This window comes from Oncorhynchus kisutch, linkage group LG30 (genome assembly GCF_002021735.2).
Source record: "Oncorhynchus kisutch isolate 150728-3 linkage group LG30, Okis_V2, whole genome shotgun sequence".
Lineage (NCBI taxonomy): Eukaryota > Metazoa > Chordata > Actinopteri > Salmoniformes > Salmonidae > Oncorhynchus > Oncorhynchus kisutch.
Window position 1 is genome coordinate 35,437,868 of NC_034203.2, and position 18,270 is coordinate 35,456,137.

The 18,270-nt window shown below is 46.6% G+C and overlaps 1 protein-coding gene across 1 annotated transcript in view; it reads left to right on the forward strand.

Moving 5' to 3' along the window:
- Nucleotides 1-18,270, forward strand: part of LOC109874760 (protein unc-13 homolog A) — a 97,197-nt gene that overhangs the window by 56,964 nt on the left and 21,963 nt on the right. The window contains 7 exon segments of the mRNA XM_031810303.1: nt 718-859; nt 1,425-1,594; nt 1,742-1,857; nt 3,682-3,845; nt 5,073-5,226; nt 5,709-5,777; nt 7,491-7,580. Coding sequence (XP_031666163.1) covers nt 718-859; nt 1,425-1,594; nt 1,742-1,857; nt 3,682-3,845; nt 5,073-5,226; nt 5,709-5,777; nt 7,491-7,580 — 905 coding nt within the window.

Consider the following 18,270-nt stretch of genomic DNA (forward strand, 5'->3'; position numbering starts at 1 on the left):
GTGGTCAGAACCCAGAAGATGAGGCAGACACAGCAGTATTAGAGACGGTGATTTAATCAAGAAAAAAGGATCTTCAGGCAAAAATATAAATCCACAACGGCAAAAGTAATTCCAAGAGAAAAAATGTATATCCTCCAAGACACAAGGAAAATCCACAAAGTGGTAAGAACAGCAGGGAAAAAACAAACCTCAAAAGAATAATCAAAAATAAACAAGAACAAAACCAGAGTACCTCAAGTTCACAGCTTGGCTGGGTGCTAACATACAAACACAGAGCAAAGAACTGAGGAACACGAAGGTTTTAAATACATTCAAGGGAAATGAGGCACAGGTGCAACTAATAACTAGAACAAGGGAAAAACAAAAGGGTCAAAAAGCACAATGGGGGCATCTAGTGGCCAAAACCTGAACAACCCTGGCCAAATCCTGACAGGATTAAGATTGAGATTAGGTTTAGTAGGGGTTTGGATAAAGGTTCAAATTGGAGGGGGTGTTAGTTACTGTCTGGCAGTAGGAACTTCACATCAGTAGACTCACCTTTGCCAACTGGAGTAGAAATTATTTTGTACATGTTTGTATTTGAGTACTTTAGCAGATGCTCTTATACGAAGTGATTTTATGTGTATTCAAGTACGGAGGCTGAAACAACCATTTAGTTAATACTCTCTGTGTGACGTATGCCCAAGGTCTAATGGTGTGACTGTGTGCCTCTCTCAGTGCAGTGTGCTCAGGGCCTCCAGGCCAAGGACAAGACTGGTTCCAGTGACCCCTACGTCACAGTTCAGGTGGGCAAGACCAAGAAGAGGACCAAGACTATCTACGGCAACCTCAACCCTGTCTGGGAGGAGAACTTCCACTTGTGAGCATAGCGAGTGTGTGTTTCTGTCTGTCTGCGTGCGTGCGTGGGTGGGGATGTGTGGTTAAAATCATTAAATCAAATTGTATTTGTCACACGCTTCATAAAAACAGGTGTAGACTAACAGTGAAATTCTTACTTATGTGCCCTTCCCAACAACGCAGAGAGAAACATAAATAATAGAAACATAATAACACTATGATTAAATAGACAATGATTAACGATAACTCGACTATATACAAGGGGTACCAGTACCGAGTCCATGTGCAGAGGTACGAGGTCATTGAGGTAGATGTGTGCATGTATGGAGGGTTATAGTGACTAGGCAGCAGGATAGATAATAAGCAGTAGCAGCAGCGTATGTGATGAGTCAAAAGAGTTGGTACAAAAGGGGTCAATAACCATTTAGCAGCCTTGTGGCTGTTCAGGGTCCTGCTGGTTCCAGACTTGGTGCATCGGTACCCCTTGCTGTATGGTAGCAGAGGGAACAGTCTATGACATGGGGGGCTGCAGTCTTTGACAATGTTTAGGGCCCGGTTACATCTGACATCATTTCTTCATCTCATAGTGAATGCCACAACTCGTCGGACCGTATTAAGGTACGCGTGTGGGATGAGGACGATGACATCAAGTCCAGGGTGAAGCAGAAGTTCAAACGGGAGTCAGATGACTTCCTGGGTCAGACCATCATCGAGGTCCGCACGCTCAGCGGAGAGATGGACGTCTGGTACAACCTGGGTGAGTGATGAGAAGGTGGGAGTCAGGAAGTGAGGGAGTTGTGGGAAAGGAGATGAACAGGAAGGAAGACAAGTGAGTGTGTTGTAGTTATTCTGACAGACAAGAGAACAGACATGTTGATGTGAGTGTGTTGTAATTCTCTGACAGACAAGAGAACAGACAAGTCAGCTGTGTCTGGAGCCATCCGGATGCACATCAGTGTAGAGATCAAAGGAGAGGAGACTGTGGCTCCCTACCATGTCCAGTACACCTGTCTACATGAGGTAAGACTGACCAGACCATACCTCGTTTCACATACTAAGTACACCTTCACACACACACACATTCACACACATTCACATACTTTCACACACACACACACACACACACACACACACACACACACACACACACACACAACGGTATTCACTAAGCTGAAACCCTCATTAAACACCAATGGTATTCACTAAGCTGAAACCCTCATATTAAACACCAATGGTATTCACTAAGCTGAAACCCTCATTAAACACCAACTGTATTCACTAAGCTGAAACCCTCATTAAACACCAATGGTATTCACTAAGCTGAAACCCTCATTAAACACCAACTGTATTCACTAAGCTGAAACCCTCATATTAAACACCAACTGTATTCACTAAGCTGAAACCCTCATATTAAACACCAACTGTATTCACTAAGCTGAAACCCTCATTAAACACCAACTGTATTCACTAAGCTGAAACCCTCATTAAACACCAACTGTATTCACTAAGCTGAAACCCTCATTAAACACCAACTGTATTCACTAAGCTGAAACCCTCATATTAAACACCAACTGTATTCACTAAGCTGAAACCCTCATTAAACACCAACTGTATTCACTAAGCTGAAACCCTCATTAAACACCAACTGTATTCACTAAGCTGAAACCCTCATTAAACACCAACTGTATTCACTAAGCTGAAACCCTCATTAAACACCAACTGTATTCACTAAGCTGAAACCCTCATTAAACACCAACTGTATTCACTAAGCTGAAACCCTCATTAAACACCAACTGTATTCACTAAGCTGAAACCCTCATTAAACACCAACTGTATTCACTAAGCTGAAACCCTCATTAAACACCAATAGTATTCACTAAGCTGAAACCCTCATTAAACACCAACTGTATTCACTAAGCTGAAACCCTCATTAAACACCAACTGTATTCACTAAGCTGAAACCCTCATTAAACACCAACTGTATTCACTAAGCTGAAACCCTCATATTAAACACCAACTGTATTCACTGAGCTGAAACCCTCATTAAACACCAACTGTATTCACTAAGCTGAAACCCTCATTAAACACCAACTGTATTCACTAAGCTGAAACCCTCATTAAACACCAACTGTATTCACTAAGCTGAAACCCTCATTAAACACCAACTGTATTCACTAAGCTGAAACCCTCATTAAACACCAACTGTATTCACTAAGCTGAAACCCTCATTAAACACCAACTGTATTCACTAAGCTGAAACCCTCATTAAACACCAACTGTATTCACTAAGCTGAAACCCTCATTAAACACCAATGGTATTCACTAAGCTGAAACCCTCATTAAACACCAACTGTATTCACTAAGCTGAAACCCTCATTAAACACCAACTGTATTCACTAAGCTGAAACCCTCATTAAACACCAACTGTATTCACTAAGCTGAAACCCTCATTAAACACCAACTGTATTCACTAAGCTGAAACCCTCATTAAACACCAACTGTATTCACTAAGCTGAAACCCTCATTAAACACCAACTGTATTCACTAAGCTGATGGTTTATATTTAGGATAATGTTTTATAACTTTGTCATATTTTTTTACATTTTTAAATCATCTTATATGATTATTTTATATATATATTTTTAGGGCCAGAGATAATTACAGACACCTGTGAAAATCCGACCTACGGCAAAAGGCCACTAGATGTAATCTTATAAAACAAAAAATAAAAACTTGAAAGATACCAAAATTCTGGTAGTTTACTGGTAAACTTCCAAAATGTCCTGTAATATTTAGTCAATTTTCAACCCTACACACCTTTACCTTTAACCTCTGTGTGTGTAGCACCTGTTCCAGTACACTACAGAGGTGCAGAACAGTGGTGTGGTGAAGATCCCTGATGCTAAAGGAGACGACGCGTGGAAGGTGTACTTCGAGGAGACTCCCCAGGAGATCGTGGATGAGTTCGCCATGCGTTACGGAGTGGAGTCCATCTACCAGGCTATGACGTCAGTACCATCACCATACATAACACTTACAGAGAGTTTGGTCATAGGCTTCAACCAGAGATGTATCTATTGATGTAGTATTATTTATCATCACCCAGTGTGTCCGCTCATGATAACATGTAGCACCATGCAGCATGTGATACACTTGAGACTACACTGAGTGTACCAAACATTAGGAACACCTTCCTAATATTGATTTGCATCCCCTCTTGCCCTCAGAACAGCCTCAATTCGTTGGGGCATGGACTTTACAAGGTGTCGAAAGTGCTTCCCACAGTTGTGTCAAGTGTGCTGGATGTCCTTTGGTTGGTGGACCATCCTTGATACACACGGGAAACTGTTGAGCGTGAAAAACCCAGCAGCGTTGCAGTTCTTGACACAAACCGGTGGACCTGGCCCTACTACCATACCCCGTTCAAAGGCACTTTGGCTCACACAATCCAGGTCTCAAGGCTTAAAAATCCTTCTTTAACCTGTCCACATCCCTTGAAGTAGATTTAACAAGTGATATCAATAAGTGATCATAACTTTAACCTGGATTCACCTGGGTAGTCTATGTCATGGAAAGAGCTTAATATTTTGTATATTCAGTGTATATTTAAGTGATAATGGCTGAGAAGCCGGTGTTTGGAGGATATATTGGCACAGGGGTTGTTAGGCCCGAGACGATTGCCTGGCTGGGCTGATGAGACAATGGATTGTCCAGTCAGATGGAACAGAGTAAATAGGCATTTTAACGTCATAGATTTAGTCGGTGGTAACTTGAATGCGCTTTTAACCAATCAGCATTCAGGATTAGATCCACCCATTGTATATGTAGGCAGGTATTTTGGTGGTTAGAGCATTGGGCCAGTAACTGAAAGGTTGCTGGATTGAATCCCTGAGCTGACAAGGTACAAATCTGTCACTCTGAACAAGACAGTTAACCCACTGTTCCCTGGGCGCTGAAAACATGGATGTCGATTAAGGCAGCTCCCTGCACCTCTCTGATTTAGAGGAGTTGGGTTAAAAGCAGAATACACATATCAGTTTAAGGCATTCAGTTGTACAACTGACTAGGTATCCCACTTTCTCTTTACAAACTACACTGGACAGACAAATGACAATGAAAACTTACAAAACAGTAGCTGATGAACAAACATAAACACCAGTCAGCATTAGTTCATACCTATTAGTCCTAGTTAATATGAATATACTGTAATTATAGTTTTGTGTGTGTGTCCACAGCCACTTTGCCTGCCTGTCGTCTAAGTACATGTGCCCGGGCGTGCCCGCGGTGATGAGTACCCTGCTGGCCAACATCAATGCTTACTACGCCCACACCACCCAGTCCACCAATAACGTCTCGGCATCAGACCGCTTCGCCGCATCCAACTTTGGAGTGAGTTAATTGGCTTATTCCCCTCGTGTTTTAAGTTGAGCTTTTAATTGAAGGTATTATTTTACTTTTCTATCTACAGTATATGGACCAATTAGAAAGACCATCCTGGAGATGATATGTTGAACTGTGTAGATAATTGAAGTTCGGAACTGGAACATTGTCCTGAGGGCCCTCTGCCCTAATACAGCCTCTGACCCTATTTTCAAACAGTGGCCAAATGTACATCCCCAACTGCCCAATCAGACTCCCCGTGCTAGATCCCGTTGACATTCCATTTCTCAACAAATACAAATAAAGCATTTAGCTAGACCGGAAATAACACCTGTTAAACACGTGTATGTTTCAATTTTTAACCCTGTTTTATCTTGTCCCGTGTGTGTGTCCCGTGTGTGTGTCGTGTGTGTGTGTGTGTGTGTGTGTCCCGTGTGTGTGTGTGTCCCGTGTGCGTGTCCCGTGTGTGTGTCCCGTGTGCGTGTGGGTAGAAGGACAGGTTTGTGAAACTCCTAGATCAGCTCCACAACTCCCTGAGGATTGACCTATCTATGTACCGGGTAATGTCAACTTTGACCTTTCTAAACAACTATTTTCTTTACAGTTTACGATTTCTCATTTGATATATATATATTTATATATGTTAAGGATATTGCGAGTCTTTTAAAAGTGTTTGTGTCAAACACTGTGTTATAATCTGTTTTATAAATGGTAGTCATTGTGTTATAATCTGTTTTATAAATGGTAGTCATTGTGTTATAATCTGTTTTATGTGGAAGTCATTGTGTTATAATCTGTTTAATAAATGGTAGTCATTGTGTTATAATCTGTTTTATAAATGGTAGTCATTGTGTTATAATCTGTTTTATGTGGAAGTCATTGTGTTATAATCTGTTTTATAAATGGTAGTCATTGTGTTATAATCTGTTTTATGTGGAAGTCATTGTGTTATAATCTGTTTTATGTGGAAGTCATTGTGTTATAATCTGTTTTATAAATGGAGGTCATTGTGTTATAATCTGTTTTATGTGGAAGTCATTGTGTTATAATCTGTTTTATAAATGGTAGTCATTGTGTTATCTGTTTTATGTGGTAGTCATTGTGTTATAATCTGTTTTATAAATGGTAGTCATTGTGTTATAATCTGTTTTATAAATGGTAGTCATTGTGTTATAATCTGTTTTATGTGGAAGTCATTGTTGTAATGTCTTTGTTTGTAAATATCATGTGTTTTGGGTGATTGAGTTTCTGTGTTCGTAATGGTGTTTCTGTGTCTTTGTAATGGTGTTTCTGTCTTTGTAATGGTGTTTCTGTCTTTGTAATGGTGTTTCTGTGTCTTTGTAATGGTGTTTCTGTGTTTGTGATGGTGTTTCTGTCTTTGTAATGCTGTTTCTGTCTTTGTAATGGTGTTTCTGTGTCTTTGTAATGGTGTTTCTGTGTTCGTAATGGTGTTTCTGTGTCTTTGTAATGGTGTTTCTGTCTTTGTAATGGTGTTTCTGTGTCTTTGTAATGGTGTTTCTGTGTTTGTGATGGTGTTTCTGTCTTTGTAATGCTGTTTCTGTCTTTGTAATGCTGTTTCTGTCTTTGTAATGCTGTTTCTGTGTCTTTGTAATGGTGTTTCTGTGTCTTTGTAATGGTGTTTCTGTGTCTTTGTAATGGTGTTTTTGTCTTTGTAATTGTGTTTGTGTCTGTAATGGTGTTTCTGTGTCTTTGTAATGGTGTTTCTGTGTGTTTTTAATGGTGTTTATGTGTCTTTGTAATGGTGTTTCTGTCATTGTAATGGTGTTTATGTGTCTTTGTAATTGTGATATCTGAACCTATCTTTTAAAAACATATATTTTCCAAACAGTGTTTCTTTGTTTTTACACTCTTCTAAAGTATATATCAGTGTGTTTCTGTGTTTGTAATGGTGTTTCTGTGTTTGTCATGGTGTTTCTGTGTTTGTCATGGTGTTTCTGTGTTTGTCATGTTGTTTCTGTGTTTGTAATGGTGTTTCTGTGTTGGTAATGGAGTTTCTGTGTTCGTAATGGTGTTTCTGTCTTTGTAATGGTGTTTTTGTCTTTGTAATGGTGTTTTTGTCTTTGTAATGGTGTTTCTGTGTCTTTGTAATGGTGTTTCTGTGTCTTTGTAATGGTGTGTCTGTGTCTTTGTAATGGTGTTTCTGTGTGCTTGTAATGGTGTTTCTGTGTGTTTGTAATGGTGTCTTTGTAATTGTGTTTCTGTGTCTTTAATGGTGTTTCTGTGTGTTTTTAATGGTGTTTCTGTGTTTGTAGAATAACTTCCCAGCCAGTAGCCCTGAGAGGCTGCAGGACCTCAAATCCACTGTAGACCTACTGACCAGCATCACCTTCTTCAGGATGAAGGTGAACAAAACAATACCTCATTCATCTCCTTCTTCATCTCTTTTTCATCAAGTCCAAGCTTCTTTCCAGGAAATATGTGGATTCATAGATTGACGTATTGCTAATCTAGCTCGAGTAGCCTCGTACGACCATCTTGATCTCGCGAGCTCGCGTTCTGTTTCGCTCCATGGATTCAGTGGAACAAAACGAGAGCACAACGGTGGATCAGGATAGGTCTTGAGGGCTAGGTAACATTTATCAGCCGTTAAGGTGTATCAGCCATATACTGTTAGTGTCAGGTTAATGGATAATTAGTTGCAATGTTGTTGACAGTCATTGAACATCTACAAACCATCTACTTGGGACTATCCAAATAAAGTGATACCTGACATCACTCTCTGAGGAAATAGCAAGCATTTTTTAAATGGTCTGTTTGAGCTATAAGTTTGAGGTGGGGGGGGGGGGGGGTTCTACAATGTATGTTTTGGCAAAAATAGAAGTACAGGATCAAATCAAAGTGTATTAGTCACATGCGCCGAAATACAACAGATATAGACCTTACAGTGAAATACTTACGAGCCCCTAACTAACAGTGCAGTTTAAAAAAATATGGATAAAAATAAGAGATAGTTAAAGAGCAACAGTTAAAAATAACAATATATACAAGGTGGTGCCGGTACTGTAACGGTTTTCTAAGTGTGGTGAAGGAGAGTCGGACCAAAACGCAGCGTGTAGATTGCGATCCATGTTTAATGAAAACGTAAAACTCGAATCAATACAAATGCACTACAAAACAACAAACTTAACGTAATGAAAACCAAAGCAGCCTATACTAGTGTAAACTAACAGAGACAGGACAAAGACACTAAGGACAATCACCCACGACAAACTCAAAGAATATGGCTGCCTAAATATGGTTCCCAATCAGAGACAACGATAAGCACCTGCCTCTGATTGAGAACCACTCCAGACAGCCATAGACTTTGCTAGATAACCCCACTAGCTACAATCCCAAATACATACACACCAAAACCCCAAGACAAAACACACCACAATACAAAAACTCCATGCCACACCCTGGCCTGACCCAATACATGAAGAAAAACACAAAATACTTAGACCAGGGCGTGACAGAACCCCCCCCCCCCTAAGGTGCGGACTCCCGAACGCACCTCAAAACAATAGGGAGGGTCCGGGTGGGCGTCTGTCCATGGTGGCGGCTCCGGCGCGGGACGTGGAACCCACTCAGTCAATGTCTTAGTCCCCTCTCCTCGCATCCCTGGATAGACCAACCTCGCCGCCGACCATGGCCTAGTAGTCCTCACCCAGAACCCCACTGGACTGAGGAGCAGATCGGGACTGAAGGACAGCTCGGGACTGAGGCAGCTCGGGACTGAGGGGAAGCTCGGGAGTGAGAGAAAGCTCGGGAGTGAGAGAAAGCTCGGGAGTGAGAGAAAGCTCGGGAGTGAGAGAAAGCTCGGGAGTGAGAGAAAGCTCGGGAGTGAGAGAAAGCTCGGGAGTGAGAGAAAGCTCGGGAGTGAGAAGAAGCTCAGGCAGGTTGATGGATCTACCAGATCCTGGCTGGCTGGTGGTTCCGGCAGATCCTGGCTGACTGGCGGATCCTGGCTGACTAGCAGATCTGGCAGATCCTGGCTGACTGGCGGATCCTGGCTGACTGGTGGATCCTGGCCGACTGGCAGATCCTGGCCGACTGGCACTACTGGCAGATCCTGGCCGACTGGCACTTCTGGCGGATCCTGGCTGACTTGCACTTCTGGCGGATCCTGGAAGACTGGTGGATCCTGGCTGACTGGCGGATCCTGGCTGACTGGCAGATCCTGGCCGACTGGCACTACTGGCAGATCCTGGCTGACTGGCACTTCTGGCAGACTGGTGGATCCTGGCTGACTGGTGGATCTAACTGATCCTGACAGACTGGCGGCGCTGGGCAGACTGGCGGCGCTAGGCAGACTGCCGGCTTGCGCTGGGCAGACTGGCGACGCTGGGCAGACTGGCGACGCTGGGCAGACTGGCGACGCTGGGCAGACTGGCGACGCTGGTGGCGCTGGGCAGACTGGCGGCGCTGGGCAGACTGGCGGCACTGGCGGTGCTGGGCAGACTGGCGGCTCCTTGCAGACTGACAGCTCCTTGCAGACTGACATCTCCTTGCAGACTGGCAGCTCCTTGCAGACTGGCAGCTCCTTGCAGACTGGCAGCTCCTTGCAGACTGGCAGCTCCTTGCAGACTGACAGCTCCTTGCAGACTGACAGCTCTGGCTGCTTCATGTAGACTGACAGCTCTGGCTGCTCCTTGCAGACTGGCAGCTCCATGCAGACTGGCAGCTCCATGCAGACTGACATCTCTGGCTGCTCCATGCAGACTGACAGCTCTGGCTGCACCATGTAGACTGACAGCTCTGGCTGCTCCATGCAGACTGACATCTCTGGCTGCTCCATGCAGACTGACAGCTCTGGCTGCTCCATGCAGACTGGCAGCTCTGGCTTCTCCATGCAGGCTGGCAGCTCCGGCTGCGCTGAACAGGCGGGAGACTCCGGCAGCGCTGTAGAGGAGGAAGGCTCTGGCTGCGCTAAACAGGCGGGAGGCTCCGGCAGCGCTAAACAGGCGGGAGGCTCTGGCTGCGCTGAACAGGCGGGAGGCTCCGGCAGCGCTGTAGAGGAGAAAGGCTCTGGCTGCGCTAAACAGGCGGGAGACTCCAGCAGCGCAGGAGAGGAGAAAAGCGCTGGCTGCGCTGAACAGGCGAGGCATACTGAAGGCCTGGTGCGTGGTGCTGGAACTGGTGGTACTGGATCGAGGACACGCACAGGAAGCCTGGTGCGGGGAGCTGCTACCGGAGGACTGGAGTGTGGAGGTGGCACAGGATGGGCTAGACCGTGGAGGCGTACTGGAGATCTTGAGAGCAGTGTTGGCACAGGACGTGCAAGGCTAGGGATGTGCACAGGAGGCCTGGTGCGTGAGGCTGGCACAAACTTCACCAGCCGACTAACACGCACCTCAGGACGAGTATGGAGCGCTAACCCAGGTGCCATCAAATCCCCAACACGTTCCGTCGGGCGAATTCCATGCAAAAACCACCAACACAGCAACTCCCTCATTTCTCTCTCCTCCAATTTCCCCATTAACTCCTTCACAGTCTCTGTTTCGCTCACCTCCAACGGCTCTGGTTCTGGTCTCCTCCTTGGCTCCTCACGATAAACAGGGAGAGTTGGCTCAGGTCTGACTCCTGACTCTGCCACACTCTCCCTGAGCCTGAGCCCCCCCCCCCCCCCCCCAAGACATTTTTGGGGCTGATTCTCAGGCTTCCATCCGCTACGCCGTGCTGCCTCCTCATATCTGCGCCTCTCAGCTTTCGCCTCCTCCAGTTCTTCCTTGGGGCGGCGATATTCTCCAGGCTGAGCCCAGGGTCCTTTACCGTCCAGTTCTTCCTCCCATGTCCATTTCTCCAGGTGGTGCAGCCTCTCCCACTGCAGCTGCTGCTGCTCCTGCTGCTGCTGCCTCTCCTGTGGCTCCTGCCTGTTAACACGCTGCTTGGTCCGTTGGTGGTGGGTGATTCTGTAATGGTTTTCTAAGTGTGGTGAAGGAGAGTCGGACCAAAACGCAGCGTGTAGATTGCGATCCATGTTTAATGAAAACGTAAAACTCGAATCAATACAAATGCACTACAAAACAACAAACTTAACGTAATGAAAACCAAAGCAGCCTATACTAGTGTAAACTAACAGAGACAGGAACAAAGACACTAAGGACAATCACCCACGACAAACTCAAAGAATATGGCTGCCTAAATATGGTTCCCAATCAGAGACAACGATAAGCACCTGCCTCTGATTGAGAACCACTCCAGACAGCCATAGACTTTGCTAGAGAACCCCACTAGCTACAATCCCAAATACATACACACCAAAACCCCAAGAATTCCCTATTTTAGGTCAGTTAGGATCACCACTTTACTTTAAGAATGTAAAATGTCAGAATAATAGTAGAGAGAATGACTTATTTCAGCTTTTATTTCTTTAATCACATTCCCAGTGGTTCAGAAGTTTACATACACTCAATTAGTATTTGGTAGCATTACCTTTAAATTGTTTAACTTGGGTCAAACGTTTCGGGTAGCCTTCCACAAGCTTCCCACATTAATAAGTTGGGTGAATTTTGGCCCATTCCACCTGACAGAGTTGGTGTAACTGAGTCAGCTTTGTAGGCCTCCTTGCTCGCACACACTTTCAGTTCTGCCCACAAATGTTCTGTAGGATTGAGGTCAGGGCTTTGTGATGGCCACTCCAATACCTTGACTTTGTTGTCCTTAAGCCATTTTGCCACAACTTTGGAAGTATGCTTGGGGTCATTGTCCATTTGGAAGACTAATTTGCGACCAAGCTTTAACTTCCTGACTGATGTCTTGAGATGTTGCTTCAATATATCCACATCATTTTCCTTCCCTCCTCATGAAGCCATCTATTTTGTGAAGTGCACCAGTCCCTCCTGCAGCAAGCACCACCATAACATGATGCTGCCACACCCGTGCTTCACGGTTGGGATGGTGTTCTTCGGCTTGCAAGCCTCCCCCTTTATCCTCAAAACATAACAATGGTCATTATGGCCAAACAGTTCTATTTTTGTTTCATCAGAACAGAGGACATTTCTCAAAAAGTACGATCTTTGTCCCCATGTGCAAACCGTAGTCTGGCTTTTTTATGGCGGTTTTGGAGCAGTGTGTCACGCCTTGGTCTTAGTATTTTGTGTTTTCTTTAATTATTTGGTCAGGCCAGGGTGTGACATGGGTTATTGTGGTGTGTTTTTGTCTTAGGGGTTTTGTGGGGTGTCTAGTAGTCTAGGGCTGCCTGAGGCGGTTCTCAATCAGAGTCAGGTGATTATCGTTGTCTCTGATTGGGAACCATATTTAGGCAGCCATATTCTGTGAGTGTTTTCGTGGGTGATTGTTCCTGTCTTTGTGTTTGCACCAGATAGGCTCAGTCACTTTGGATTTTATTTTTTCATTGTTTTGGAAGAGAAGAGAACGAGCGCCATTCTCCTTGCGGAGATGGTGCTAAATACATCAACACGGTCGGTCCCTGGGATTGGGCTGGCCAACACGATTCGTTTTGCTTGGAAGGAAAAGGAGTTGGAGCCTTTAGGACGGGAAACTTTTGGAAGGATAATATTGATGGGGATTCTAAAGCTGACGGTGAAGGACGTGTTTTGTTTCCAAGGCAACTCGTTGGAGGGAGCATACGATGTGGCACTATATACAGAGGAGAAACACGATGATATCCTGAGAAGGGCAAGAGCAGTGGGAGGCGAGAGGCCGATGAGCCACTATGAAATAACAAGCCTGGCGAAGAATAACTTTAGGGTTGTAACTGTCAACATTTACAACCCATACGTTAAGGATGAAGAGGTGAGGGCCTTTCTGGGGAGATACATGGATAACGTCTCCTCAGCAAGGCACCTCAAAGACTCCCTTGGGTTTTGGAATGGGAGGAGAGGCTTCCAGGCCCTCCTCAGAGAGGACCCAAAGGGACATGGTGGCTACCTCCATCCTCCTGCTATGTTCTCCCTAGGGGCTGACAGGGGGACGTTGTTTTATGCACGTCAGCCCCCATTTTGCAGGCGCTGTATGGCCTACGGCCACATATTCGCCTCGTGCAGCACAAGAAAATGCAGATTTTGTGGATCTGAGGAACACGAGGCGAAGGATTGTGACAAGCCTAAGGCGTGCCACGGGTGTGGCTCGTCAGCACACCTGTGGCGGGGGTGCCCGGCTCGTCAGAGGTCATATGCGTCTGCGGCTGGGGGGGGAGCAGGAGCGGGGGATGGGGGAAGAAGAGGGGGGGAAGGAAGCAAGCCTCATGACCAGAGTACAGGTCCAGAGGGGAAGGCCGCAAGGAAGGAGGAGGAGCAAGAAGCGGCGGATGGAAGAGAGAAGGAAACGGAAGGCACGGGAGTAGGAGAACCAGGAAAAGCGGCGGAAGAAGGCAACCGAGTGGAGGAGCATGAGAGAGAAGAAAGCGAGGGAGGAGTGTTGGAGAAGGAGACGGTGGAAGAGCAAGTGGACTGGGGGGAAAGTGCCCTGGTGGAAGAGATGAGGGGTATGGTGGAGGAGCTGGTGGGGGGGGAGGGTGGTATCTCTCCACTACCGCCATCACCAAAGAAGAGAATGAAGAGGAGGGTGCGATTGGCCGACAGTGAGAGGGAGGGGATGGCCAAGAGAGTGATGGGGGTGGGAGAAACCTCTGGGTTGCTGCTGGTTTCCCCAGGCCCTCAACTTCTGTTGGGTGGGGACACACCTAACAAGACTCAGGACTGGGTACAGGAGGAGGTGGGGAGTTTTTTGTTTGGGGACTCAGCCTCCCCAATTTTTTTCCAATCCAGCTGCAGCACTGGGGAGGGGGAGGATTGTGGGGGTAGACCCAGGGTGCAGGGCACCCCGGAGCCAAACACTATTCCTGCATCCTGGGTTGGTGAGATGGAGGAAGTGGGGGGGATGTCGGGAGTACGGATGGTGTTTTCACCGGTAGATATGGAGCAGGGGAGCATCGGGTGAGTCTCCTGTTTTTGTTTTTTTCTGTCTGGGTTTAGAATTTGAGTGTATTACATGTTTTTATTTGATTCTTTCATGGGGTCTAATTTTACTTTTGTTACTTTAAATGTAAGGGGTTTAAGGGATTTTGTTAAGAGGAGGGCGGTTTTTAGTTATTTGGAGGGTGTGGGGTTTGATTTTTGTTTTTTACAGGAGGTTCACCTGAGGGATGGAGGGGATGTTAGTAGGTTTAAGAGGGAGTGGGACAAGGGGGAGTCGGTTTGGGGTATTGGGGGGGTGCACTCATCGGGGGTAGGGATTTTGTGTGGGCACAGGGAGGTAAAAGTGGAGGATTCTTTTGTGGTAATGCAGGGGAGGGTTATAGGGGTGGATGTCACGATAAGAGATTGTAAATTTAGATTAGTGGTGGTGTATGGGCCACAGGTGGTGGCAGACAGGAGGGAGATGGTGGACTGTCTGACGCCCCTGTGTGTCACAAATAGGAAATTAGTGATAGGGGGGGATTTTAATACAGATTTAGGAATAGGGGGGGATAGCAGTGCAGGCGCCATTACCAGGCTAATGGCTTGCCATGGTCTGGTTGATGGTGGTCTGCACACTACTCCGAAAATGGCCGGTCCTACATGGCGCAACTCCAGGGGGGTTGAGCGGAGGCTCGACTATATTTTTGTACCCAGGTCTTTGGGTAAGTTGTCTGGGCGGCTGTTGCCTGTTTTCTTTTCGGATCACGACGGGGTGCTCCTGCAGGTGGGGTCTCCAGTCTGCCTCTTTGGTAGGGGGTACTGGAAGTTAGATCGGGATGTGCTGGAGGAGCAGGCTTTTGTTGACAGGTTTTATGATTTCTTTTGGAGGCTTGAAGGCCTCCGGTCCATGTGCGAGGGGGTGTTAGAGTGGTGGGAATTAGTTAAGGTGAGGATTAGGGCTTTTATAATAGGGTATTGCAAGAGGAAAAAAAGGGAGGAGAGGAGGGAGGTGGATCGTATCCAAAGGTTAATTGAACTCGAGTATGAGGCAGGCAACCTCGGCGGGTCGTTTGACTGGGAGAGATCCGCTACCCTAAAGGCGCAGCTCAGGGAGTTGCAGGAGCGGAAGGCTCGAGCTTTCCTGGAGCGTGCGCATAGTGGCTTTCTAGAACACAATGAGACTTGTTCCGCTATGTTCTTTAAGTCGGTTAGGGCCAGACAGAGTAGGAAGGTAATGCATGGCATTAGGGAAGAAAATGGTAGTATAGTTAGAGAACCAGAGGATATGGTCAGGGTGACAACTGATCATTTCCAAGGTTTATTTAAGGAAAGGGAAATAGATGTAGAGCAGGGAAATGTGTTTTTAGAACACTTGTCCAGGCGGTTGCCGGAGGACATTAGAGAAGTGATGGAGGCCCAGATTTCACTAGAAGAGGTTGAGAGCGCTCTTAGGAGGATGGGAAAAGGGAAGGTGCCTGGGATGGATGGGCTGCCGGCTGAGTTTTATCTCAAGTTTTGGGGTATACTTGGACCAGTGGTCCTCGAAGTCTTGAAGGCCATCCTTGAGACGGGGGTCCCGGGGGGATCAATGGCTGTTGGTGTGCTGTCACTTTTATATAAGAAGGGGGAAGTAACAGACCTTGGCAACTGGCGGCCATTGACCATGCTGTGCGTAGATTACAAGCTACTTGCAAAGGTTTTAGCAGACCGGTTGCGCACAGCCCTTCCCTACGTCGTTCATGAGGATCAGACGTGCGGGGTAGAGGGCCGCTCTATTAGATGGAACCTACAGTTAATCAGGGACTCCATCGCTTGGGTTGAAGATAGAGGACTGCCTTTAATGGTAGCAGCGCTAGATCAGGCGAAAGCCTTTGATCGCGTGAATAGATCCTTTTTATTCAGAGTGTTAGGTCGATTAGGATTTGGGGAGAAGTTCATAGGATGGATTCGTACATTATATGTCGGAGCGGGGTGCCGAGTTAGTGTAAATAGTCACTTGGGTGACGTTTTTGACCTCTCGTCTGGGGTCAGGCAGGGGTGCCCACTCTCGGCTCTCCTCTTCGTTCTGTACATGGAGCCTCTGGGGGCTGCCATTAGGGCAGACACAGGGGTGGAAGGCTTGTTGATCCCTGGAAGTGGTGGGCTGCGTGTTAAGATGACGCAGTACGCCGACGACACTTCCTTGCTCCTGTGCAAGGACTCGTGCCTGACAAGGTCCCTTGCCATCTTTGGGGATTTCACCCGAGCGTCGGGAGCGGTTCTGAACCATGCAAAGTCTTCCGTCAAGTTTTTCGGTAGATGGTGCGGTAGAACGGATGTGCCCGGGGGGTTATCTCTCTGTGAGGGGGCCCTGAGGATTCTCGGGGTCCATTTTGAGACCTCCGGCTCAGCGACGCTGAACTGGAACATGCGTATCGCAGTGGTACAGAGGAAGCTAGCAATGTGGAAGGCTAGGTATTTGTCTTTTATGGGCAAAGTCCTGGTCCTAAAGGTGGATGTGTTGCCGTCTCTTTTGTATTTGGCGTACATCTACCCATTGCCGGCTTGTCTGAGGAGGCCTCTAGTGAGGCTTGTGTTTCAGTTCATGTGGAGTGGCAGGTGCGAGTGGGTCGCCAGGGCGCGCATGATCTGTCCCATCGGGGAGGGAGGTAGGGGGGTACCACATTTCCCCCTCAAGCTGGACACAATTTTTGTTTCTTTCTTGTTAACGGAGCTTGCTCATCCAGTGATACACCCATCCGGTTACCTCCTGCGGGTGTTCTTCTCATATCAGGCGAGAAGCATAATGGTGTGGTCTAACACGGGTCCTCGGGCAGAACAGCTGCCGTGGCACTTTGGTCATGCGGCCAAGTGGCTGCGTGCGCACCCTGAGGTTGAAGTTGCCCGAGTAGGTTTAGATCACAGGCACCTGTACGAGGAGGCCAGAAAGGCAGGGAGTCCGGTGCCTGTAGTGGGCATCTCGGAAGTGGTCTGGGAGGGAGTGCAGACGCGGGGTCTGGACAACAGGCTCAAGGACCTGAATTGGTTGAGCCTCCATAGGTGCTTGCCGGTACGTTCCATCATGTACCGGTATAGTTTGGTGCAATCCCCCACCTGTCCAAGATCCTCTTGTGGCAGGGAGGAGACTGTGCGCCATGTCTTTTGGGACTGTGCCTTTGCCGGAGTAGTATGGTCTAGGGCACGGGTGTTGTTAGGTTTGGTAAGGGGGGACTTTGTATTGATGTGGGCCAGGTTAGAGAGAGGTGTAGGGAGAGCGAGAGGGACGGATAGGGACAGGTTTCTGCTCTGGCTTCTCATGAGTCTCTTTAAACGGGGGCTGTGGGAAGCCAGGCAGAACATGGTGAAGACAGGGAGAGATTGGGGGGTGGAAGGGATAGTGAGGAGGGTGGAAGGAGATTTGAGGGGGAGGATGAAGAGGGAGGAGAGGAAGTGGGGGCAGCATGCTGCTCGGGAGAGGTGGAAGGGGGGTTTAGGGCTGGGTGTCATTTAGATTTGTAAGGGGATAGATTAGGGATGGGGAGATAGGGAAAGGTATTTTGTAGGGTGACGGGAGGGAAGATGCTCCCCTGAGGTTTTGTTTGGGGTTTATGTTTAGTTAAATTAGTTAAATTAAAATACCATTATTTGAGTATGTATGAAAATTATGAGTTGTAAAGAATGAATGGTATTGAAGATAATAAATTATTTTTATAAAAAATAAAAAATAAAGGGCTGTTTCGGTTTTCGTTATTTCATTTCGTTATTTTTGTAGTTTCCGCTTGTATAGGGTTTTCCTTCATTTAAATAAATCATGAATCATCATCACGCTGCATTTTGGTCCGATCCTTGTTCTACCTCTTCGTCAGAGGAGGAGATAGAAGAGAGCCGTTACACAGTGGCTTCTTCCTTGCTGAGCGGCCTTTCAGGTTGTGTCGATATAGGACTCGTTTTATTGTGGATATAATTTTGTACCTGTTTCCTCCAGCATCTTCACAAGGTCCATTGCTCTTGTTCTGGGATTGATTTGCACTTTTGGCACCAAAGTACGTTCATCTCTAGGAGACAGAACGCGTCTCCTTCCTGAGCGGTATGACGCCTGCATGGTCCCATTGGGGTTTATACTTGCGTACTATTGTTTGTACAGATGAACGTGGTACCTTCAGGTGTTTGGAAATTGCTCCCAAGGAGGAACCAGGCTTGTGGAGGTCTA